The 22,246-nt window shown below is 37.9% G+C and overlaps 1 protein-coding gene across 3 annotated transcripts in view; it reads left to right on the top strand.

Annotated features, from left to right (window-relative positions):
• The window catches only part of LOC133527540 (thrombospondin type-1 domain-containing protein 4-like), a 162,566-nt gene extending 140,963 nt beyond the window's left edge, over positions 1-21,603 (top strand). For all 3 annotated transcript variants that reach the window (XM_061864589.1, XM_061864591.1, XM_061864592.1), the window contains 9 exons: positions 14,670-14,853; positions 16,652-16,812; positions 17,654-18,202; positions 18,460-18,726; positions 18,830-18,971; positions 19,426-19,601; positions 19,950-20,142; positions 20,572-20,646; positions 21,492-21,603. In XM_061864589.1, the coding sequence (XP_061720573.1) occupies positions 14,670-14,853; positions 16,652-16,812; positions 17,654-18,202; positions 18,460-18,726; positions 18,830-18,971; positions 19,426-19,601; positions 19,950-20,142; positions 20,572-20,646; positions 21,492-21,598 (1,854 nt within the window). In that variant the 3' untranslated portion in view covers positions 21,599-21,603. The remainder of the gene's footprint in view (positions 1-14,669; positions 14,854-16,651; positions 16,813-17,653; positions 18,203-18,459; positions 18,727-18,829; positions 18,972-19,425; positions 19,602-19,949; positions 20,143-20,571; positions 20,647-21,491) is intronic.
• The last annotated feature ends 643 nt before the right edge of the window (positions 21,604-22,246 follow it).

Raw genomic sequence — 22,246 nt, 5'->3', positions numbered from 1 at the left:
TTAAAATCTGAATTTGTCTCATCAACTCTGCAACAAATGCAAACCAAATAAACTTATGTGATTTCGATATATTACATATCAATAATTCGATAGTTTCCCACCAAACGTATTTTAGGAATCGGTATACTACTAGTCATTTAATTTTTAACCGAAATGTGTGCGGAACTTGTGCTTCAATGTCAAATAAACTCATGCCTAGATATGAGCAAATACCTAAAGAATCTTGGCGCCATCCTCAGAGATTCGCTCAAGCGTAGGCTCTGTGTAAACCAAGATCGTATGTGTGCTCACGATTTTTAAGTTTACCCTCTTCTATTAGCGATCAGCAAATACGTAAACATTTATACATCAGTGGACAATGAACGCAAAAAGGAATTGGGGGCCTAGCCAAGATCAAAATCGTTCATCGACAAACGGCAAACGAAAATTAAAAATGTTTTTTTTTATGTACTTAATAGTCAGCAAATGAGCCGCCTGATAGGAAGCGATCATTGTCGCCCATGGCCATAAGCAACATCACAGGAGCCAATTAAGCGTTGCTTACCCTTGAGAATCCTAAATACCCGCTTCTTGAAGATTTGGAATGAGTGGGTAATAAAGGGGGAAAAGTGCATAGCTAAGATACAGACAAGGCATGTATCGGGATGACACATGTTACGAAAAGTCTCGTGACTATTTCCATTATTTAAGTTTGGAATCGAGTTTTCGATCAAAAAATGACCAGTTTTCGAAATATGGGTCTACAGAATAAACCTGAAAATATCATGGACGTATAGAATAAGCAAAAAAAGAGTACTTCCGTTAGTAAATAAAGAGGTCGGGGTTTTAAAGGCAGTTAAGAAACGCTAGCTACAGTACTGTAGCCATATCATGCAAAACGCGAAGTATGAACTTCAACTAATTACCAGTGGAAAGATCCAACAAAAGATCATCCGGACGAAGACGTGAAGATCAATGATTAGCTAGGCCCTCATCATATTTGAAAACAAGTGAGAATATTATTTCAAATTGATAGGCTGTGTTTATAAATGCGTAGCGAGTATTATAATTCGCAGGATAAATACGAAGTGACCCAGATCGGCGCGTGCACATGGATGTTTGCATACTCGTCGCGGTCCCAGCTTTGTTTTACTCACTCTGAATAGCTAATTTAGAATCCTACTTATCTGATTCAGTTGTTCAGTCGACCTGAATTTTCGGCTTCATAAATTCCTTGTCCACGTCATAACTGAGCATCGCATTGTCCTTGTGACTATCGCTGAATTACATATTGATGACTTCAAATGAGAGATTAAGGCTAGGCCTTTAACTGGTAACTATGGGTTGCCCACGCGGAATTCGTTGTTTGATCTCCTCACTTACTAAAAAATGATTTAAAAATAAATAGCCGTAACAAATGGATATAGTGTCGAATTTATAATAATAAAATATTATTCCAAAAATTAAAGTATGTTATAGATTAACTAGGTAGCTATTTAATGGTCTTTTGAGCTGTATTAGCAGAGGTCGGAATTTTCGTAGCACTTTTGAATTGCCATCTGACTAGTAACTTCTCATTTATCTCAGTCATATATTGATACGATTTTAGTGCTTACAAGTGTTCCCTTAGTTTCTCTATGAAATAAATAGATAAGTAGTCATGACTATTCCATGTAATCTTGTTTAAATTACCTACTTATTTTACAGCCAAACATCTCTTTTTAAGTAGACAAGTACCTATATTATAATTATATCGATATAATTTAGGTAAAGCCGATAATTGGACCCGGGTACGTCCTTAAACTGCGTCCAAAAGAGAGGTATGGGCATTGTGAATGTCATCTCGCTTTGTGTGGTAGGGCACAGCCAGTGGATGTCATTCCAGATCTAGAGCAGAGCCCAACTGGGGAAGTACCTCCACTTTACAGAAAACAGCAGCCAAATAACACTAGACCCTACTCATTGTGTTGTGTTCCTGCCGGTGAGTAAGGTTGCCAGAGCTCAACGAGGGGGGGCGGGTTTAGGGTCGGCAACGCGCATGTAACTGCTCTGGAGTTGCAGGCTTACATAGGCTACGGAGACTGCTTACCATCAGGCGGGCCGTATGCTTGTTTGCCACCGACGTAGTATAAAAAAAAAAAAAAAAAAAAGTCACTATGACAATTCAAACGAGCCACGAAAATTTCGGCCTCTGTTTATCAGTTTTTAATAGATTTTGTGAGTAAAAATTTACCTGAAGAAGTGTAAACGATTAAGGGCCACTTGCACCATCCCACTAACCCGGGGTTAACCGATTAAACCTGGAGTTACCATGGTTACCTGTACAATTTGACACTGCGTTTACGGTTTAACCGGTTAACCCCGCGTTTGTGGAATGGTGCAAGTAGCTCTAAGTCTTTGCTATTGATAAATTATGTTTTTAATTTAAAAAACCAATTGGGATTAAGGTTAGCAGAAGTCACCGGCGACCGCAGAGCTGGCAGCTTCCTCGCTCAAAGAATTAGTCTTGCAATACAGCGAGGAAATGCTGCCAGTATCTACGGCACCATGCCGCAGGGGGATATTTTTTAGTATTTTATTTTAAGTTTAGTATTATTTATTTTTAGATTTAGGTTTTAAGTTTTATAGTGTATCGTACCTATTACCTAGCGCTAACTTATAATAAGTCCTTGTCCCAGGCAGGAAGTAAATCACTGGATGTTTGAATACAAATAATTGGGATTATAAAATCATAACATATCTATTCTTAATTATCATATCAACTAAACAATCTTTGAGAGTAAGGTATTGATATGTCATATTCGGTCACCTTGGCCTTAAACGATCTCAACCAGAACTGATAGATGGCGGAACGGGCAAAGTTACATTAATAGTGATACTTAGCAGTAGTACGTTTCGATGGATACAAACTAGTGCTGGATTCACAAAGTAATCCGGCGTTTTGACGACTGGTCTGGCCTAGTAGCTAGTGACCCTGCGTATGAAGCCGATGGTCCTGGATTGGAAACCCGGTAACGGCATTTATTTGTGTGTTAAGCACAGATATTTGTCCTGATTCATGTATTTAAGTATTTATATTATATATATCGTTGTCTGAGCACCTAAAACACAAGCCTGGTTCAACTTACCGTAGAGACTTACTCAATTTGTGGAAAAATTACATAAGTAGGTAGGTACTATTAAAAAAAAAGTCACCTTTGCTACTAGCATGTTAATAACATTTTTGTCAAAAATTTCATTTTTGATACAAGCTTTTATGGCTGAAGGTGTAATATGGCAATTAGCCACTTATAGTGTTTAGCAGTAACACACTGGTTTACTGCGACATAAACGCATATTGCTTGTGTCAGCGCAACCTAACGTGTATATATAGGCAGGCTTTTACAGAATATACGTTCTTATACTATCACACACAAGTTGTTTCACTACATACTCCTCGTCCCTGCTCAAAACAAGACCGCTTGTTATTTGAAAGGTACTTTATTTTTAAGACAATTCTAACAAACCTAAACACAATTAGGTTCGGTTGTTTTATCACAGCCACCTCCTGCGTCCATATCAGATCGGCTCGATGACACCATAATATTGCATTGTAATGTTAAGTTTCAGCTCAATCGAATAATGGGAAGTGGGTGTAACTGTAAACAGGTTGCCAGATTTGACCCGAACATTCATAAGTACGTTGCAAGTTAAATATTTAGAAGCTTGTGGGTTATTACTTATTAAAATGACAAGCCCTTCGTCAATTTAGAATAGACGGAGAGCGAGTCCCGGAAAATGATTCACGATTTTGAAGTAACTAAACTAGGTATTTTGCTACACTATCCTTATTACCTACTGGATCCTTGGATAGACACTTGTGTCTGGTAACTCTGGCAGCTGCTCATCGATATGGGTCAGCGAATGAATGCAAGTTTTAGAGTTCTTGGTTGGAGTATAAAGTGGAATTATATACTTAATTCGAATAACTATGTATAACAATGCCAAACGTTCCTGTTCGGGGAAATATTCATTGCCTGCGGTTTTTGTGACGCAAAAATGTGTATTGTTGTTTTTTTTTAATAATACATTTTAGGACTATTTTTAACAGATAAGTTTTGCTGGTCTGCCATTTTTACCTCGACCGGTGAACAGCTCCCAGACGCGTGGATCTAGTATGGCAAACAAACTAACTAGAGCGGTTTGTTGGTCTCATTGTCATATAAGGTGTATTCGGGTAATTCCGACTAATTCAAAATGCCGACTAATTCCGAAAATCACTTACAATTCCTGATGTTAGAGTCCAATTTAGTAATTTTCCTACTTTCTAGAGTTTTCGAAATAGCTCAAAAACAACTTACCATTTTCCCGGACTAACTCTTAGTCTAGAAGCGTTGCGGATGGTAATGCCCGCGGCACACTCAAATGAGCAAATAAATTTATAATTTCCAACAAGTCTCATCGCGTATGATAATGGAAACTCGACTGGTCTAGTTATAATGATGTAGCCATCTCCTGTTGCATTAAGAGTAATGGTTTCAATTAACATTTATTATGTAAAGGATTCTCGTGAATAAGAATTCAAAACTTTTTTAGGGTTCCGTACCTTAAAACTGAACCCTTATAGGATCACTTTGTTGTCGGGCCGTTCGTGTGTCCGTTTGTCTGTCAAGGCCCTTTATCTCGGGAGCGCATCGAAGTATCGAATTGAAATTAAAACCATATACTTAGGTCTACAGTCCCTTGAAGCTGAGAAAAAGTCAAACTTCTAAGTACATAAAATAAGATACGCCCGTCTATGTCGCAATAAACGTATATTTCGACACTCAAGGGAATCAAAATGTATGGGGTAGGTACTTCTCGTTGATCTAGAACTATAAAATTTGGCAAGTTATATTGTATTACACTAGAAGTACAGGGAAAAATCTGAAAACAATAAATTTGTAAAAAAATAAGCCACATATTTTGACTAAAGTGTAGAGTTTGTGAATTCAGGGATTGTAGAGTTAGAAGCCTGGCTCTACATGAGATCTGATAACATTTTGACAGTGCGAGCCTTATGGTTTCGTCTTGGCAACATCGTACATACATGTTTTTGGTGGGATCAAATATTCTTAGTGTTATTGCCGCTTTCTATCTAAGACAATTGTGCCCGATTATAACATATGCTACACATTGCACATCCTAAATGTTTTAGCCTTGTCCATGCCTGTGAGGCTAGTTCCATAAACGACAAACAATTGAAAGTAATAAAGTAACATATACGTTGATGCTCTAGGTACAACTAATGGAGATAGCGAGCTGAGAGTAATGGCAGACCATATGTGCAAATGACAACCTTGTATTGTAATAAATAATATAGTTTCATTGACATGAAACAACCTTGCATCTGCATTTAGATGGTCAAATTTGTCAATTCATAAACGCCTACAAGTCATTTTGAGATTATAATGATACTGTCTTAGAAAAGTGGCAATATGACATCGCCAACAAACTGTTTTACAGTTTGGCGAAACTTTAATTATAAGTACATTGTATATTGTGATTTGTGAAATAAACTAAAAAAAAAAAAAAAAAAGAAAAAAAAAAAAAACATAGCTCCAGCTTAACACTAAGTTTCAGAAATAAGAAAACGGGAAGTTCAAAGTGTCCATAGATAAATAAATAAACTAAGTCCCACAGTAAGCTCAATAAAGCTTGTGTTGAGGGTACTTAGACAACGATATATATAATATATAAATATATAATATAGATATGATATATAGATATGATAACTAACAGCCAATAATATCCAGAGATGAAAGTGGGCACAACCATTACATACACAGCGCCCGACACTGCAAGGTCGAGCGGAGCCCGACATTCAGATTGCGTAATCTTACATACAGGGCGCCTGCGACGCCCTTCACGGCGTACGGTCGGGCGAAGCTCGATATTCAGAGCGCGCAGTCTTACATACAGGACGCCTTCACGGCGTACGGTCGAGCGGTTCAAAACATGTGTAGCGAGCTTTTGCGTACACAGCGTCTTACAGTGCAAGGTCGGGCGAAACCCGACTTTCAAATGGTGCGCTCTTACATACAGACTTTCGTCTTAATTAGTTTAAACAAATACACAATTTGCACGGATAAGTATGTCATCCTGCACAAACGTATGATTCAGCATGCATGACCAATTACAACCAAAGCGTAATTTACATATGCATAATGAAAATCTTCATTGACACCGATCAATTCGAAGGTTTTATTCGAAGTATGCGACGCTCCCATTTTAATTGACACGGATCGAAGTTAGAGTAAATGTTGGAGGTATTAAAGTAAGCTGTTACCTAAATTGGTAAGGAAGAATTTTTATTAATACCACCGTCGTCGCTGGTATAAAACAATCTGACAAGGCTCATATTTTAAACATTTAACTGGATCGATTAGAACAATAACGAGTGGGCTTCGCAGGGGGCGTATAATGCTCCTGGTTACGAACTGGTTACGGTTTAGTGAAATTGACCTTCGTTAACTGCATAAAGTAATTAAAGACTTACTGTAGTGATGATGATTGTTAACATTAACTTGACTTTAGTGTAGTCAATGTTATTTTCGAAAGTATTTTTTCCGTATTTGCCACTGGGGCACTGGAGCCATAACTAAAATAACAATTGTACTTATTGATTATTGTACTTATTAAACACTTAACGAAAACTATATTGGAATGACCACTGCAATAAAATGTGTCGTACTTTGACGATTACCACCTGACTCTTTATCCCCTGGATTACTACAACGAAAATCAATCTTACAAAAGGCGATTTAAAGATCTCCATTTCTTGTAGTATTACTAGTAGAATGACTCAGTTTATGTTTTCGATAAATGAGTTAATTAGATTACTTGGACGCGAAAATTTGATCAGTTTGAAACAGAAGACGAGCGAATCTTTAATTCACACCATTGAGCCTGGCGCCAGAAATAGCATTAGTGAATCTATGCAAATTACCATAAACCCTCCGTGATTAAGGATTCGAAGCGTTAAAGGTTAATATTTTGCTGTAGTGAAACTTAATTTTATATTTCTTGTTGTTAACGAGAACTTGTTTTAAAATTATTTTCTTGCTTAAATTTAGTACATAAACTACGTAATTATAGCGTCACATTTTCTTTTATAAGCTGACAAACAAAAACAAAACACAAGGTATAGGATATATCAGCAGAGCCCCTTCTCAGATTTGAGAATTTTAGCTAAATATCTCCGTCGCGCTGACGGAAATTAGTGCGATAAGGAAAAAGCTACAACTCAGGCAAAAAATCCTACGTAAAAATCTCAGAAATCGAGATTTCATTCTAAACATTTTCCTCCTCAAAAACTCAACCAATCGTAATGAAATTTTGGGTACGTAATGAAAAATAAATCATCTGTGTCTGACCCTTTTGATTTTTGTATTTATTGTTGCCGATTTTATATGCTAGGCGTCTGTTTACGACGCATTTCCTTGGCCGTTTTAGCGCTGTTTGAAGTCACCTAGTTCTTATAAAAGCAAGAATATCAAAAAAAGCAAAACGTAAAAATCAAACACACAGATACTGGCGAACTCATATAAAAAAAATATTGATCTAGATCCAAAATCCAGACAGGAAAATGTTGAGAACGTTTGTATGGAAAAATGACTACTAATGAATCCTCTTAATTTCTTTAGCTATGGTCTCAATCCATAGGTACATTAAGTAGTTTCGATCAAAACACTGTGGTTAGATCCATTAGGAGTATGATTCACTGCAGGTGGCGCCACAAAAACCGCCGCGAAATAAGAAAATTGTAATTAATGCCCTAAGAAGGGTTATGAGTCAATCTTATACATTTCCGTAAATAGAACTGTAAAAAAACATTGACATGTCTGCAGTCATAAAAACACAAACGCAATGACACATATATAAATACATAATTGGATCGTAGATTACTCGTATTCATTTAAGTACTATATTTATAGTGGGACTCCCTCTGGTCGCATAACAACTTTTGTCATATTTTTAATTGTCATACAAAGCACTTTCTAGAACATACAGCGCTCCTCATCGCTTTCGATTGACGGCGACCCTAAATAATCATTATGGACGTTGTCTATCGTGAGCCCTCATATGGCTGGCGAGGTCGAACTTGCTGCTAAACACTCTACTGCACGTGTGACAATAAAGTTTGTCAGCCGCGTTGAACATTAACGGCTGTAGGCTTAGGCGTCTGTTTTCGTAACTGGCGATTTACGAGACGAAAACATATTGTACTGTGAGGTAATAACAATTGCCAAGGCCCAGAAAGTAAAACACAGCCTAACGAGATTGTAGTCAAAGAGAAGCAATTTAGGGTCCATATATTTTTCTTGACTTTGTACACAATCTATTGCTAGTTCTTATTAGTGCGTTTGAAGTAGCACAGTGTTAAATAAGGGCTAACCAGGCTCATAAAACTGCCATTACTGTTTCTAATGTTGGGCCGTGCATTAGCGTAGGTTAGTTACAGAGATGGCAGGGCCATGTGGACTCTGTTCTATAAATCGTGTTGATTTGCTCATTATATTGCAATGTGGTAGTGGTATCTTCAGAATTGTTTTAGTTGCGCAAGAATAAAGTGAGAATTTTGAGCAATTTTTTTTATAACACAGTGTGTATTTTTGATATAACTGCAAACTTAAACTAGACCTAGGTTTAAGTGCTATAAAATAATTGTGTCTGTTCAATTCAGTCTTAGCTACCAGAGCATAGTTATTTTTTTTCCACGACCGGTAATGTATATCGTATATCATGGTCACTTGTGACAGTTTTGACCTCACCTCATAAAAATAAAATGAAAAATATTAAATGTAAATATGTGGATAGTTAATAAGTGTGTGTGTACTTACTAACATTAGTTGTAAAATTTAATGTGTTACTAAAACAATAATAATAAATAATAATAATAATTTAGCCTATATACGTCCCACTGCTGGGCACAGGCCTCCTCTCATGCGCGAGAGGGCTCGGGCTATAGTCCCCACGCTAGCCCAATGCGGATTGGGGACTTCACATACACCTTTGAATTTCTTCGCAGATGCATGCAGGTTTCCTCACGATGTTTTCCTTCACCGAAAAGCAAGTGGTAAATATCAAATGATATGATGACTAAAACAATATTGAGACCATATTATTATTATCAATACCTAAGTAAATTAGTTGGCTTAACGTACGTAACGTATTGCGTTGGAGGATCGTATCATTAAACATTGATTTAAAAACAATATTAATTATCCCAAGTGTAACTGGATAGGTAAATAATGAAACAGCCAATAATAGCCCACCTACCTACATCAGGCTTTCTAATCTGAATTAAGACATTTGTGGTACCAAATAAAGACGATCACTTAACTACTACTAAAATCCACAGACAGAACATTAATATCCTTTTTAACTGGCACTTAGGAATCATATTCTATGATTTTCCAGTTTTACGAGACAATAATGTTAAGTGATTGCTCAAATGCTTTTAAAGTCAAATCGTAACAGCTGGTGTACGCTCTAGCGATTTTAAAAATTATAATATCGAGCAAAATAACAATGTATGACCAGTGAAACCAAAAACTAAAAATCGATCTAGCTATATTTTATTCTTGAATTTCTTAAGTCCTTATTGTGTTTCAATCTTCGTTATTAAAATAAAACTACTTAATTATCAATTTATAATTGATTGCTCTTGTTACCTGACATGTCACGATTTTAAAAAAATACTTTAAATATTCTGGCCAAGCATCAAACATGAGCTTTATTATTTTGCAGCACATAGTTCATTTTACTCGATGATGCGTTAGTTAAAAAGAAGGTGAGGGTTTTCGTATAATATCTCTATTAGTTATGGCTATAAAAGCGATAAAATCAAATTATTACACTAATGTACATGGTTTACGGATAACAAGTTAACGAGCTGTTGAATCATGTTTTTTATTGATGTGGGCTTCTAGGGTAACCACGTAATGGATAGTATAAGGCCGAATCCGTCACGTTTAATAAATTAATTATTCTCACATATTTGAAGCATTCATTTTATTTATTTTCACGCATCAAGCTTTAGACCAATAGCTTGACTTAAAATCAATGGCAAATGAGCATTTTCCGATCACGCGATATTTATATGAATCCCTAAATTGGCTACGTAACTAATAAAACAGTGTTAACGAAAACAAATGTCATATACGAAAGAAAAAGTGAAAATTAGCTGGATATTATATAACTTAAATATCATTCTACGGTGGTTAAAAGGTTCATAAAAAACGTGTGTTTTCCTTACTTCTTAAAATTGTGTATATTTAAGTTTATCTAGTCGTAATGAGTTGCCAATTAATCTGATTAAGCAGAGAAGATTTTAATTTTCCTATTCAGTACAATATAAGCGCAATTTCACCGTACGTCCCAAAAATTCTTCCCCTGAGTTACGAAAACTTATGGAATTTTCGTAACTCAATGGAAAATTACAAACACTCAGAATGAGAAGCTCTTCAAAGTTACTTTTTTTTTCAACGAAAAAAGCGATATCAAAATAAATAATTGGCCCGTCTACACTCTCTTATTCGCTTAATACCTTAATCAGATTAATCTGGAACTCATTGTGACGAGATAAACTTAACTACATGTATGAAATTTTAAGAAATAAGGAAAAGTATTTTTGCAATTTAGCAAACTTGGTAGAACGGGCTATAAGGGTTAGTGCTTACCTAATTCATGTCACAAAACTGTTGTCTAGACACTGTATACGAAACAATTCTTCGAAGCACGTCTCTGTTAGATGTATTGGTGTCACTGTCAATTATAGTTCACGGGCTACTTGTTGTCTTGAATCGTTTCTTTCAATAACTGCAAAAGAATTCCTGAAACATCTAGTCCAATCAAAGGAGTTGCCTGCTAGTCAAGTTAACTACGGTAATCATATTTGGAATAAATCAGTTGCGGATTGTCTTCTGTTATTAATTATTGGATTCTGATATTTTCAGCTTTATTTTTCCATAGTTATTCTGAGATATACCTCTGCCGTAACAGCCTTTGGATATGACTTTGAATTATGCCATCCAAAAATTAGGTTAATATAAAATAAGGCTATGACTAAACGTCAATGGAAACTTACATAATGTATTAAAATAGTCACGTGACTTTTCGTAGCATCTGTCATCCCGACACGCTTTTTTCTTTTAGTTTGGCATTTATCGTGGCATGATTGTCATCTTGGCTAGACCCCAGAAATACTACACACATACGCAAAGTTATTTATGTACTTATATAAAAAAAAATTGTCTTTTTTTTCGTGTTTTTAAAAAGTGCATTAGCTTCGTATGTTGATATGTAAATTAAGGAAACTATAGGTCAATTTACTGCTGCTTAATCTACTGTTCAATGTTATTGAATGACTGTTTGTTTCTGAATAAAAAAAAAATTGGTTCAATGTGCTTGACGGGCTTTACACGGAGCTTAAACTTGTATCATTAACTGACTTATATTCTAAGGATTGGCCTTACGATCACTAAGAATGGTGCTTGTTCAGTGCTGTCATTCACGAATTCGAGCCAGTCGTGCAGTCTAACGCAACTAAGGTAGATGCGACCAATCGCGCTTCTGATGCGAAGTCATCAACCAATCTCGTTGTGCCGTTAGACTGCACGATTGGCTCGAATTCGTGTGTGTGACACCGCTGCGCGCTGTACTGGCCCCATTCTTATTGCCCGTCAAAAATTAAAATTTTGGTAGGTATAAGCTCTTATAACTGACTGTACTTTTCTTTCCACGGGCAACTAATACTCACTGAGACAAATCTAACAACCCCAAACACAATTAGTTTGCGTTATTTATCACAGAGCTCCCATGGCCACCTCCTGTCTCATTGTCAACCGAGTTACATATGCATGCAAGATATCAGCTCAATCGTAAATCGGGAAGTGGGTCAACTTTAGCTTTCATGATTTGACCCACAGTAACTAACAGGCCAAGTTAAATAAAAGCTTGTAAAAATCGACACATTCCACATTGATTGGAGTACAATTAAATAACTGTCATACCAAGAACTTGTTCTAATTGATCAAACGCCTAATCACATTCCTGACTTGTTAATTTTTATGGTCCAAAAGCTGTCATTAGCACCATTTGCTATTCTACGAGAACAATTAACAGCGACCAAATTATTAAAATTAATACTTCAATCATTTTTATGACTCTTTCATTGAGGTTACAGGAGACAAATTCGACTTGTTTTAGTACTAGCTCATAATATGCAGACTATAACTAATTTTGTAAAAGAGGTAATAACGCGCGAACTTCCGATTTGTCAGTAGTCGTAAAAATGCTTTTTACAAGTATAATATTTACAAAATAAGTCAGAATTTACAGATTTGAAGATTAATCTTGATAGAGATCTACTCAGCTCTGTAAATTATAAATGTTAACCAAAAAATGCATTTTGTGTAGCTCACAACATAGTATTTTACATATATGTAGGTAATAAAAGTGCGCATAATATTTATGGATAAAGTGAATCATCGTAAATTCTTAATAATGCAGACGTATCTCGGAGTTAAGCTCGAAAATAATATTACCCCTCACCTGCAACTACATGTTCTAAACCTTATTTGAAAATCGGGTACCTAATACCTTTATATTTTCTACATGGCTAATTTAGTGAGATCTCAACACCATCACAACAAAGGTGATGTCTTGAGCTTTCAAAAATTATAGTCGAATTATGCTTCCAACTTCCAATTTTGTGGTCAGATATTGAGGTCCTTAATATAATGAGACCACTTTGTGCAATAAACTCTGAATAGTAATATTACGTGATTTCTATCGTCTAGTTTCACATTTCCTTTCCTAGTTACTGTCAAATTAATTATGTTCATAAACAGGTCGTGATTAAAGTAGTTTTATGGAGTGTTAGTCTTTTTTCACGTCTACTTTATATTATAAGTATGGATTTATTTTAATTGCCACACATTTACATATAATTAATGCTATTTTTTTGCTTTTAATTTAGGAATTGAGAACGACTTCAAAAGAAAATCGCCAATACTGATTTTCATATGTTATTTAAAATTACAACAATTCAAATTCATAAAATATTTTCAATTTCCTGTGTACATTTTTAAGGTAACACTTAACACTTAACGATCTTTGAGCAAAAGTTCATTAATTACGATTGCACAATCAAAACAGTACATTCTCCAGCAAAATGCAACTTATAAATGAAAATCCGTTATCTTAGTTTAGAAAGATTATAATTATGGCGGATGACTCAGATATTTACAAGGTGCAAGCGGGAGCAACGCTTTGTCTTGCCGACAGCGAAACTACACGATTATCTTCTTGAAATAAGTGCAGTATTTACAAGCGGATTGAGTCAGTATTTCACAATTATGATTGTTCATGAGATAGCTATGCATTAAGTACCTACATACATACTTGAGCTTCGTAGGTAACGGATTATATTAATACGTTTTCAATCACGATGATATTGTTTAACAGGAATGTAAGTTCTACTTCTTTACAAATTGAAGTATTAATTGTTTAAATGAGACATGATTGCGTGTAGGTACCTACCTATGTCTCGTCTAAACATATTGATTTGAAGGGAAAATTGTTACAATGATATACTGGTATGGTTCAATGAATGAGCTCATACTTAAATTCCTAAATACAGTTTAAAGAAAATCTCTTATAAGTTTTCGGACACATGGCACAGAAACTTGACAATACGAAAAGGCTGCAAAAGACCAAGGGACCGTAGACCAACAAGTTGAACTGACCTACAAGTGAAAACTAACAAATTGTCTTACCAGTAGGCTTTAAGAATGGTTCAAAATAATGCTGGCGACGACTTGTTGCGGGGAAATCTAAGATTAGGACACGATCTCTTGATTATTGAGGATTCGAGGGATCGACTGAGCTGAAAGTGCAAAATGTGCACGTAACATTGAGTCCACAAGCGATCTAGTTAATACAATTTACCACACGAAATAAATACTATAAAATAAAAACTGCATAAAAACGTCACTCAAAATTACTCTCGGAAGTCCATAAGTGTTTAAATAATAGAAGGCCTCACGTGCAAGCCGAGGATTAAGTTGTCCGCGCATGTCACGGCGGCGCAGAATCTGGGCGGTCGACAGGCGGGTATAATTTCGCAGAGGAATGCATCCACGTCTACTTAAACAAGTATTTGAGATATAATATGCGGTATAGAAAACTTGCACCCGCATTGAGAATACGGAAATAGTAAATATTACGCGGTGCAAAATGTGGGTAACAGTTTGTTGATCTTTGATATTGATATGTACCATATAGTCAAAAGAACGGTGAGCGATATGTGCCCGTTTACCCAATTGTAATCAAGCAGACCAGTGCGTCGTGTGAATTTCGTTCAGACATTTTAGGCATTGGTTAAGAATTTACGGTACAAAAATAAACTAATTGAGGGCTAACACTTCTAAGCTTTGCTTTTGTACATAAAAGTGCCTACCTCAATACTATGGTTTACGGTAGGTACTTACTTTAACAAGTGGGGCAAGTGTATTGGGTATTTATTATCGTTTATAAGTTTAGAATGAAAATTTTATCATTTAGAGACGTGAATGAAGAAGTGAATGCGCGTGGATGCCTATATGTATGTATGATATTTAAAATATTATGAAAAATATACTAAACCTGTCCTTTTCTTGTTCCAGATTGTCGGTCGAGAAGGAGTCCTCGGCTCAACCGCATCCCGCGAGGTGCGATGCGGTCGCCGGCTGGTCTCCGGTTTGTTCTCGCGGCCAAGGTTGCCCCTTGGTTACTCCTACGTGACCACGGTCCCGCGCGGGGCATGTCGCCTCAACATCTCGGAGATCGTGTCCAGCGAGAACTATATCGGTAGGTGATCGACAGCTTACGATACAGTCACATTAACAAAAAGACTCATTTTGCTTTACTTGCTTCAAATTTTGGTCCTGTTTATTTTTTCGTCGTTTCGCCTGCAAGCAAAACCCCGATAAATCTACGTAATATTCATTCAATGCATGGGGTTATTACTACATAGTTTGTATGGATGTATTCATTTCATTTCAGTTTTAAACAAAATTATTATTTGTATCGATTCTTTATTCGCTGTGATTAATGTTTTATTACGAACTAAATAGGTCACTTGGAGATCTTAATCGACAGATGAAGTGTTCGTTGGTGCAAAGATCGATGTCGAATCGATTAGGCGAAATTGCACAGAAATTGTTATATCAACTATTTACAGTGCAGACGCACCGAACGTGTGTCGAACCAGTGTAAGATGGGCCCCTACTTTTGCATAGGGTTATAACGTTCTTTTACAATTGTGTGTTTTCTAACAGTTTAACAATTTCTTCCGTGGTTCTATTATTTATAGTACGCCCTCTTCGCACGAACTCTAAAAGCCCTACACCTGCTGAGGCTACTAGTAGGTATTCAGATAATTATATCCATATGTACTATATATAAAGGCGTTAGGTTAATTGCGACCAAACAGTGACGCCAGAACTAACTAATTTTCGTTTTAGGATATTATTTTCAAAAATAAACTTTCTTTTTTTTTCTATTACACATACAAGTTCATTCTGCTGAAACGGTAGTATTTTAAAAACTGTATTTTAAAGTTGATATTCAAACATACAGTTGCTAACCGTTAGATTGGGAAATGTGTTGAGTTACTTCGTGATCATTCAGAAAAATTAAATTATGTGAAAAATTGGTTGCATAACATCATTCTGCAAAATTATTTTCGACAATGATTTAGAGAACCTTTAATTCTGCAATCGTCAATCGTATGTCAAATACAATTGCGATGGGTCTCTAGATTTCTACACAACGCTTGCAGTTTGCCTAAGCCATGTAAGCTATAGAAATATCATCACAGGCCGAAATTGCACAGGCTGCCGCCAATAGACTCCTACGCGAATTGTGCGAATAGAAGTCGTTCTCACAATTTCTGGCTAATTATTTGCATGACGCAGTATGCGCTTGCGTTTGGCGGCTTGTTAAAGGATAGCCGCGTTTACTTCCAGGGGCTCAATTCTCGCACCTATAAATACAATGAAAATGGTGATCTATCATAATGCTTAAGAATACTTGTCTCAGTTTTTCAGAAGGGTCAGAAATTTTACCTAACGTAACGGGTTCTTCACGATGTCTTCTTTGCCTTCGTTTTCGAAGTTTAGAAAAAGTTACAATTTTGGAAAATAATGCAATCTGACAAAGAAAATCCGGTAACTGAAACGTTGGCAAAAAAATTGCAGGCTCGAAACGAAAGAGAATTCTTTAAACTGGTCGTTTACCATAAATCAAATGTATGGTTTAACGATCCAGTTTTCATTGAATGTTCATGTGAATTTTATACACGAGATTCTACCTGACTTAGCTACCTATTTGCAAAGTGCAAGTCAGGTAGAATCTCTCATCATGCAAAAGCTTTCTCGGCTCTAAAGTGAGGATACCTTATATGACATATAATTTCGTTTCACCTAGATAATGGTACAGGTTTTTCGACTCTAGTTGTAAAATAGATTTGTCATTGGATCTAACTTTGTTATGGGATATGGTATAAAGCAGTTACAATAAAATAGTCCAAGATTCGAAATGCTCTATTTGATGTGTGTTTACAGCAAGAAAAAAGCGAATGAACCCTAAAATGTGTTGTCCTCAGCTTTGAAAGTGACAAACGGGTCCTACATAATGAATGGCGAATTCGCTGTGAGTGCGCCCGGCATGTACGAAGCCGCAGGCGCGAGGTTCAAGTACTCGCGCACCGCGGGCCTCGACACCGTCTTCGCGCACGGACCTCTCCACCATCCCGTGGATATTATGGTAAGCAGAGTAACTATATTTTGCTGGCGATCTTATTTTAGAAGGCGCCTTAAAGAATGGATCCCATTTGTTATTTATGAAAACAGCCATTAAGTTACGAGTAGTGCATTTACGGCAGCAGCAGATTAAGGCCTAGTGGCTTCTATTGCTTTTAAATATACAAGTTACTAAAATTTTTGCAACCAATAATTTGCTCACTTGTTAAACAAGTTAAAGTTAAGTGTTAGTTAAGAGTCCAGCAAAATACCGTAAAACTGAGTTACTCTGAACCATTTTTTAAGCACCAGAAACAACAATCTACAAGATATGAGCAATGATATGGTTTTTCTGAAAATCTATTTTAATTAAAGTAAGTGGAGAAAACAAATCTTGAAGTCACCCCTATTTCTTTCAGTTGTATTAATGTAACCTTATTTCTACTGCAACTTTTATCGAAAATATATGAAACTTTATAATATTTCTCACAAAACATTGTAAAATAATTTGTTTTTTTTTGCTTTTTGCAAATTCATAAAACTGTGCCTCAATTTCGAAAAAAATAAGCCTTAATCCCGCCCAAATTTCTACCATTACCCCGCTCTCGTCCGTATAGTCTGTGCGGGGCAAGTCATGTCGCTGGACGGACCTGTGCCGCGTTGCGCGCGGGAGCTAGCGTAATTCTATTTCGAACGCATAATAGTTCTGCCCGCTCGATCTTTTGCAGCGGGTGGTGCGGTGAAGAGTATAAGTTCCGTCCAAACACGCGAGGCCGTTGGCGTTGGGTGCAGCCTTAAAGCATTTTGCTGAAAACTTATCTATTCTATACTCGTATTTACATTTACTGATTTTCCGTTTTTTCCAGATCCTGTACACTCAGCCGAACCCGAACATAAAGTATGAATACTTAACCGACACGGAGCCTGATGAAACAAACGACATACCCACAGCCAGCCCTCCAGAGCCTCATTATCCCCAACGACATCATCGGCACTACAATGCAGAGTCCCACACAAGAGCTCTTGATCATCCTATTCAAGATCCGTCCATATCACGACAGCCAAATCATAATCAGAATTCTATTGAAAACCAATCAGATTCAAACGCTATCGGAGAAAGAAGATTCACGTGGAAGATACTCTCATTTACTCAGTGTACACGAACATGTGGTGGAGGTCTTCAGATTGGTAAATTCAGATGTGTGGAAGTAGACAAACTAACCGGTCGTGATCGAGAGGTTTCCTCAGTTCATTGCTCAGGGAGTGCTCCTCCGGCGCGTCGACGTCGGTGTGGTGTCACTCCGTGCCCGCCAAGGTGGAGAGCCGCTGCATGGGGGCCTTGCCCGGTTTGTGGGCCTGCCCATCGGACAAGAATTGTTGGCTGTGTTCAAGATCATGCTCGAGGAATTACTAAGGTATATATAACCTTTTTTTTATTCATACACTTAATCAAACTTATTGTGATTGTGTTAATTACTTTTATTTTAGTACAAAAATACTTAAAATTAGACCAAGGTAACTCTGCAGCTATTTTGATAGTACAGACTGTGCGTTATATTAAACGTCTAACTTCTATGAAATGATAACGTGTAAATAACACTTGCACAATCCGTGCTATCAAAATCGCTTCAGAGCTATCTTAATCTAACTGTAGAGCCCATTTGATTTACAGGTCAGCGACCAAAAATGTCCCCTTCCCATGCCTCCGAGCAACGAACTTTGCGACATTCCCAACTGCGATGGAACCGTCACCACTGAAACTCCAAGACCTGATACTAGGCGTCAGGTCCGACCGAGAGACAGGACTGATTCCTTCCATGATGGCCCAGTTATATCGCTTGCACGAAACGCGTCTGAGAATGATATCAGCCCGACACTAAGTCAACAAGCATTTAGTCATTCTGGTGGTGGGGGATGGTTATATACTGAGTGGTCTGAGGTTTGTATTGTTCCATTTAACTAAACTTTTGAATGAATATAGATTTATACAGTTTATATAGAGTTTATCAACCAAAATGTAAAATGAAAAACTGACATTCTAGTGTGTTGGCTGGTGTGTCGGCGGTGGTGTTCAATCTCGAGGAGTCCGATGTGCTGACCCAGCCGGCTGCACGAGTCACCGCGCGCCAGCATCATCGCAAAGCTGCTCTGTGAGGAAGCAGTGCGACGCGCAATGGTTCACTGGTAAGAAGCAAGTAACTGTGTTTTTAGATGCGTTCGCTGGTGTTGTAGGTGAGCTTCAATTTCATAGGAGTTCGGTGGACCGATCCGCAAGACTGCATACACCGCCGCGCGTAGGCATGTTCAACCAATTAGCAGTGTATGTAACTCCCAATGATTGACTAGTGAAATGCAAGTACTTTGTGAATTCTAGTGCGTCAGCTGGGCATATGTTGCGGTTGGTATCTAATCCCAAAAAGCCCTATGTGCTAACGTAGCTGACTTTAAATACGACTCTAATAAAGCTATTAGCAATTCCGTCATCTATAATTTAGTTCATTATATACATTTCGTTATTGTTTTTTATCTACGAATGCATTGTACACTTGTATTCTTTTTCATTCTTGCGCAACGACGGACTAATCGCAGATGTGTCTTTTTAAGCAAATCACTAAGTCGCTCTCCATACATATTCCAGGTGAATGGTCCCCCTGCTCAGCAGCATGCAGCGGGCGCCAGGTCCGCGGAGTGGTCTGCATCGGGGGCACCGGGCGCCGGCTGAGGGACGGCTCGTGCCGCGCACCGAAGCCAGAAAGTGAGCGAGCTTGCGGGGGCACTTGTGCTCCTAGCTGGTACCTGAGTGATTGGAGCGAAGTAAATATATCTTTATTATATTAGTATTATGTAGATACATATTTACCCTAGTAAGGAACCCAAAAGTCTTTAGAAGATTTTTTAATAAAATCCCATCTCGGAAAACCTGACAACTGTTCAACAGACAGAATGATTTAATTTATGAAGATAGCTCAAATATATTGAGAAGGTTCATGTTTAGATAGACTATATAGGTTATTCTAGGCTATATAGGCTAGACTAGGTAGTATTAGGTACACAAGCTGAGTTTCATATTAGAACTTTCACAAATAATTCACATTAGTTCCGTACATACGTAGAAGATACACGAAATGCACTTTCCTATTGTTTTTACCTTCACTTCTCCAGTGCCAAGGCCCCTGCGAGGCCGGCGTCCAGAGCCGCACCGTGTGGTGCGCGCGCGGCGGCGCGGCCGGCGCGGAGGGCGCGGCGCGCGACGCCGAGTGCGACAGCCCGCGGCCCCTGGCGCGGCGCACGTGTGTGCCCGCGCGCTGCTCCACGAGGCCCGCGGTCCGGCCTGCGGTCATCACTCCTCCTGCTGGTTAATATGGCTTCGGCTCATACATTTCTAAGTTAAATTAACTGAAGTCACTAAGCGTAAATAACGCTAATCGGTGTGATTTTGAGAGCTGTAGCTAGGTTTGCGATATACCTTTTTGAATTTTCAATTATTAAACTCTGAAAAAAAGTAGGTACCTATAGTCTGTCAAACAACTTTGTCAGTAGAAAAAGAAGCAAAATTCAAATTTTCAATGGGACGATAACACTTCGCGTCTACATTTTTTAATTTTTCCGCATTTTCTACTGATACTAGACTTGGTAATGAGAATAGATTAGAAGACAACGCATTTGATCCATCTGAGTTTTGTCAATAATTTGACTTAGGATTGAATGTAAAGTACAGCATGAGCATCTTTGATTGTTTTTTGAACTTGAAACGAGTAACTATTTCATGCCGATTGTATTTCAGTTACAGATCCACAACAGCGAGTGACAAGAAATCAAAGTCCAAGCATGCAGAATACCAGAGACCGGACTGCTAATGGTGGGTGTTTATAGTTTCATAAAATATTTCAAATAATATAGTATTTATTTGAAAAGACACAATTTTATTATTACAAACATAAAAGGAAAGTAATAAAGGTTTCAACGTAATAAATTTAAATGAAATGAAATGAAAATCATTTATTTCGAGCTAAAAACTCATATAGTGTTAGTACATACAACAATTATTATTTATCTACCTATATATCTAAGTTAGTACAATATAAACAAAACAATAAATACCTAAAACTACTTAACATAATCTATTTCGATGATGCGTTGGTCCGTTGGGTTCATGCAGTTGGTTCCAACGCCTCATCAGTGGGCAGTCCACTCTGACGACAAATACGTTTAGGAGACTGTTGGTGCTACCCTGCAACCTATGCAATAGGGATGCCGCTCTTTTACGCATAATAGCGTAAAAGTCATCCGTACGGGCATCGGCGAACATCCCCGATGCACTGCAGTACCGAGGCAGACCCATCAGTATCCTAAACGCATTATTAAATGCCCAGCGCTAGTTTTCATACCCGGTTCCCAGCTAAAAACGGGGACAGTCGAATAATATTACCAAAAAACTGAATTTACGTGATACCACCCTTATATTTTGCTGATAATACTTACTTACTGCTGTGGCGCGACGACCTCAACTGAAATGGATCTTGGCCTCCGACACCAAAAACCGTCATGCCATGCTTCTCTGTCCAAAGCTGTTTCTGTCCAATCGACGGCGCCGACTTCGCTAAAGCTTTTAAGTCCAGAAAGTCTTCAGAAGTCTCTCATTTTTCCAATTACGTTCGGTTCTTAGATCTTAAATTTCACTGATAACATTTTGTAAAATTCCAGGTCAATGCATAGACAAGTTGAGCAACTGCGCCCTGGCGGTGCAGGCCCGTCTTTGCCACTATCCGTATTACGCTGACTATTGCTGCCGTTCCTGCCATGGCCGGTAAACATGGTAAGACTTGGGTCATAAACTTTTGACTTATTTTTTTTTTTTATATGTACGCCTGCAACTCCAGGCGAGTTACATGCGCGTTGCCGAACCTAAACCCCTCCCCCCCCCTCGTTGAGCTCTGGCAACCTTACTCACCGGCAGGAACACAACACTAAGAGTAGGGTCTAGTGTTATTTGGTTGCGGTTTTCTGTAAGGTGGAGGTACTTCCCCAGTTGGTCTCTGCTCTAGATCTGGAATGACATCCGCTGTGCTACCACACAAAGCGAGATGACATTCACAATGCCCATACCTCTCTTTTTGTGGTAGGGCACAGCACAGCGGATGTCATTCCAAATCTAGAGCAAAGCCCAACTGGGGAAGTACCACCATACATAAAACCGCAGCAAAATAACACTAGACCCTACTCATAGTGTTGTGTTCCTGCCGGTGAGTAAAGTAAGGTTACCAGAGCTTAACGAGGGTGCGGAGTGTTAGTGCCGACAACGCGCATGTAACTCCTCTGGAGTTGTAGGCGTCCATAGGCTACGGAGACTGCTTACCATCGGGCAGACGGTTTGCTTGTTTGCCACCGACGTAGTATTAAAAAATAATTGTGTCCACAAAAAGACGCCGGTTTTTCTAAACTAAACTAATTTGAATTCT

Source organism: Cydia pomonella, chromosome 18 (assembly GCF_033807575.1).
Source record: "Cydia pomonella isolate Wapato2018A chromosome 18, ilCydPomo1, whole genome shotgun sequence".
Lineage (NCBI taxonomy): Eukaryota > Metazoa > Arthropoda > Insecta > Lepidoptera > Tortricidae > Cydia > Cydia pomonella.
This window is presented reverse-complemented; position numbering and strand designations above follow the sequence as displayed.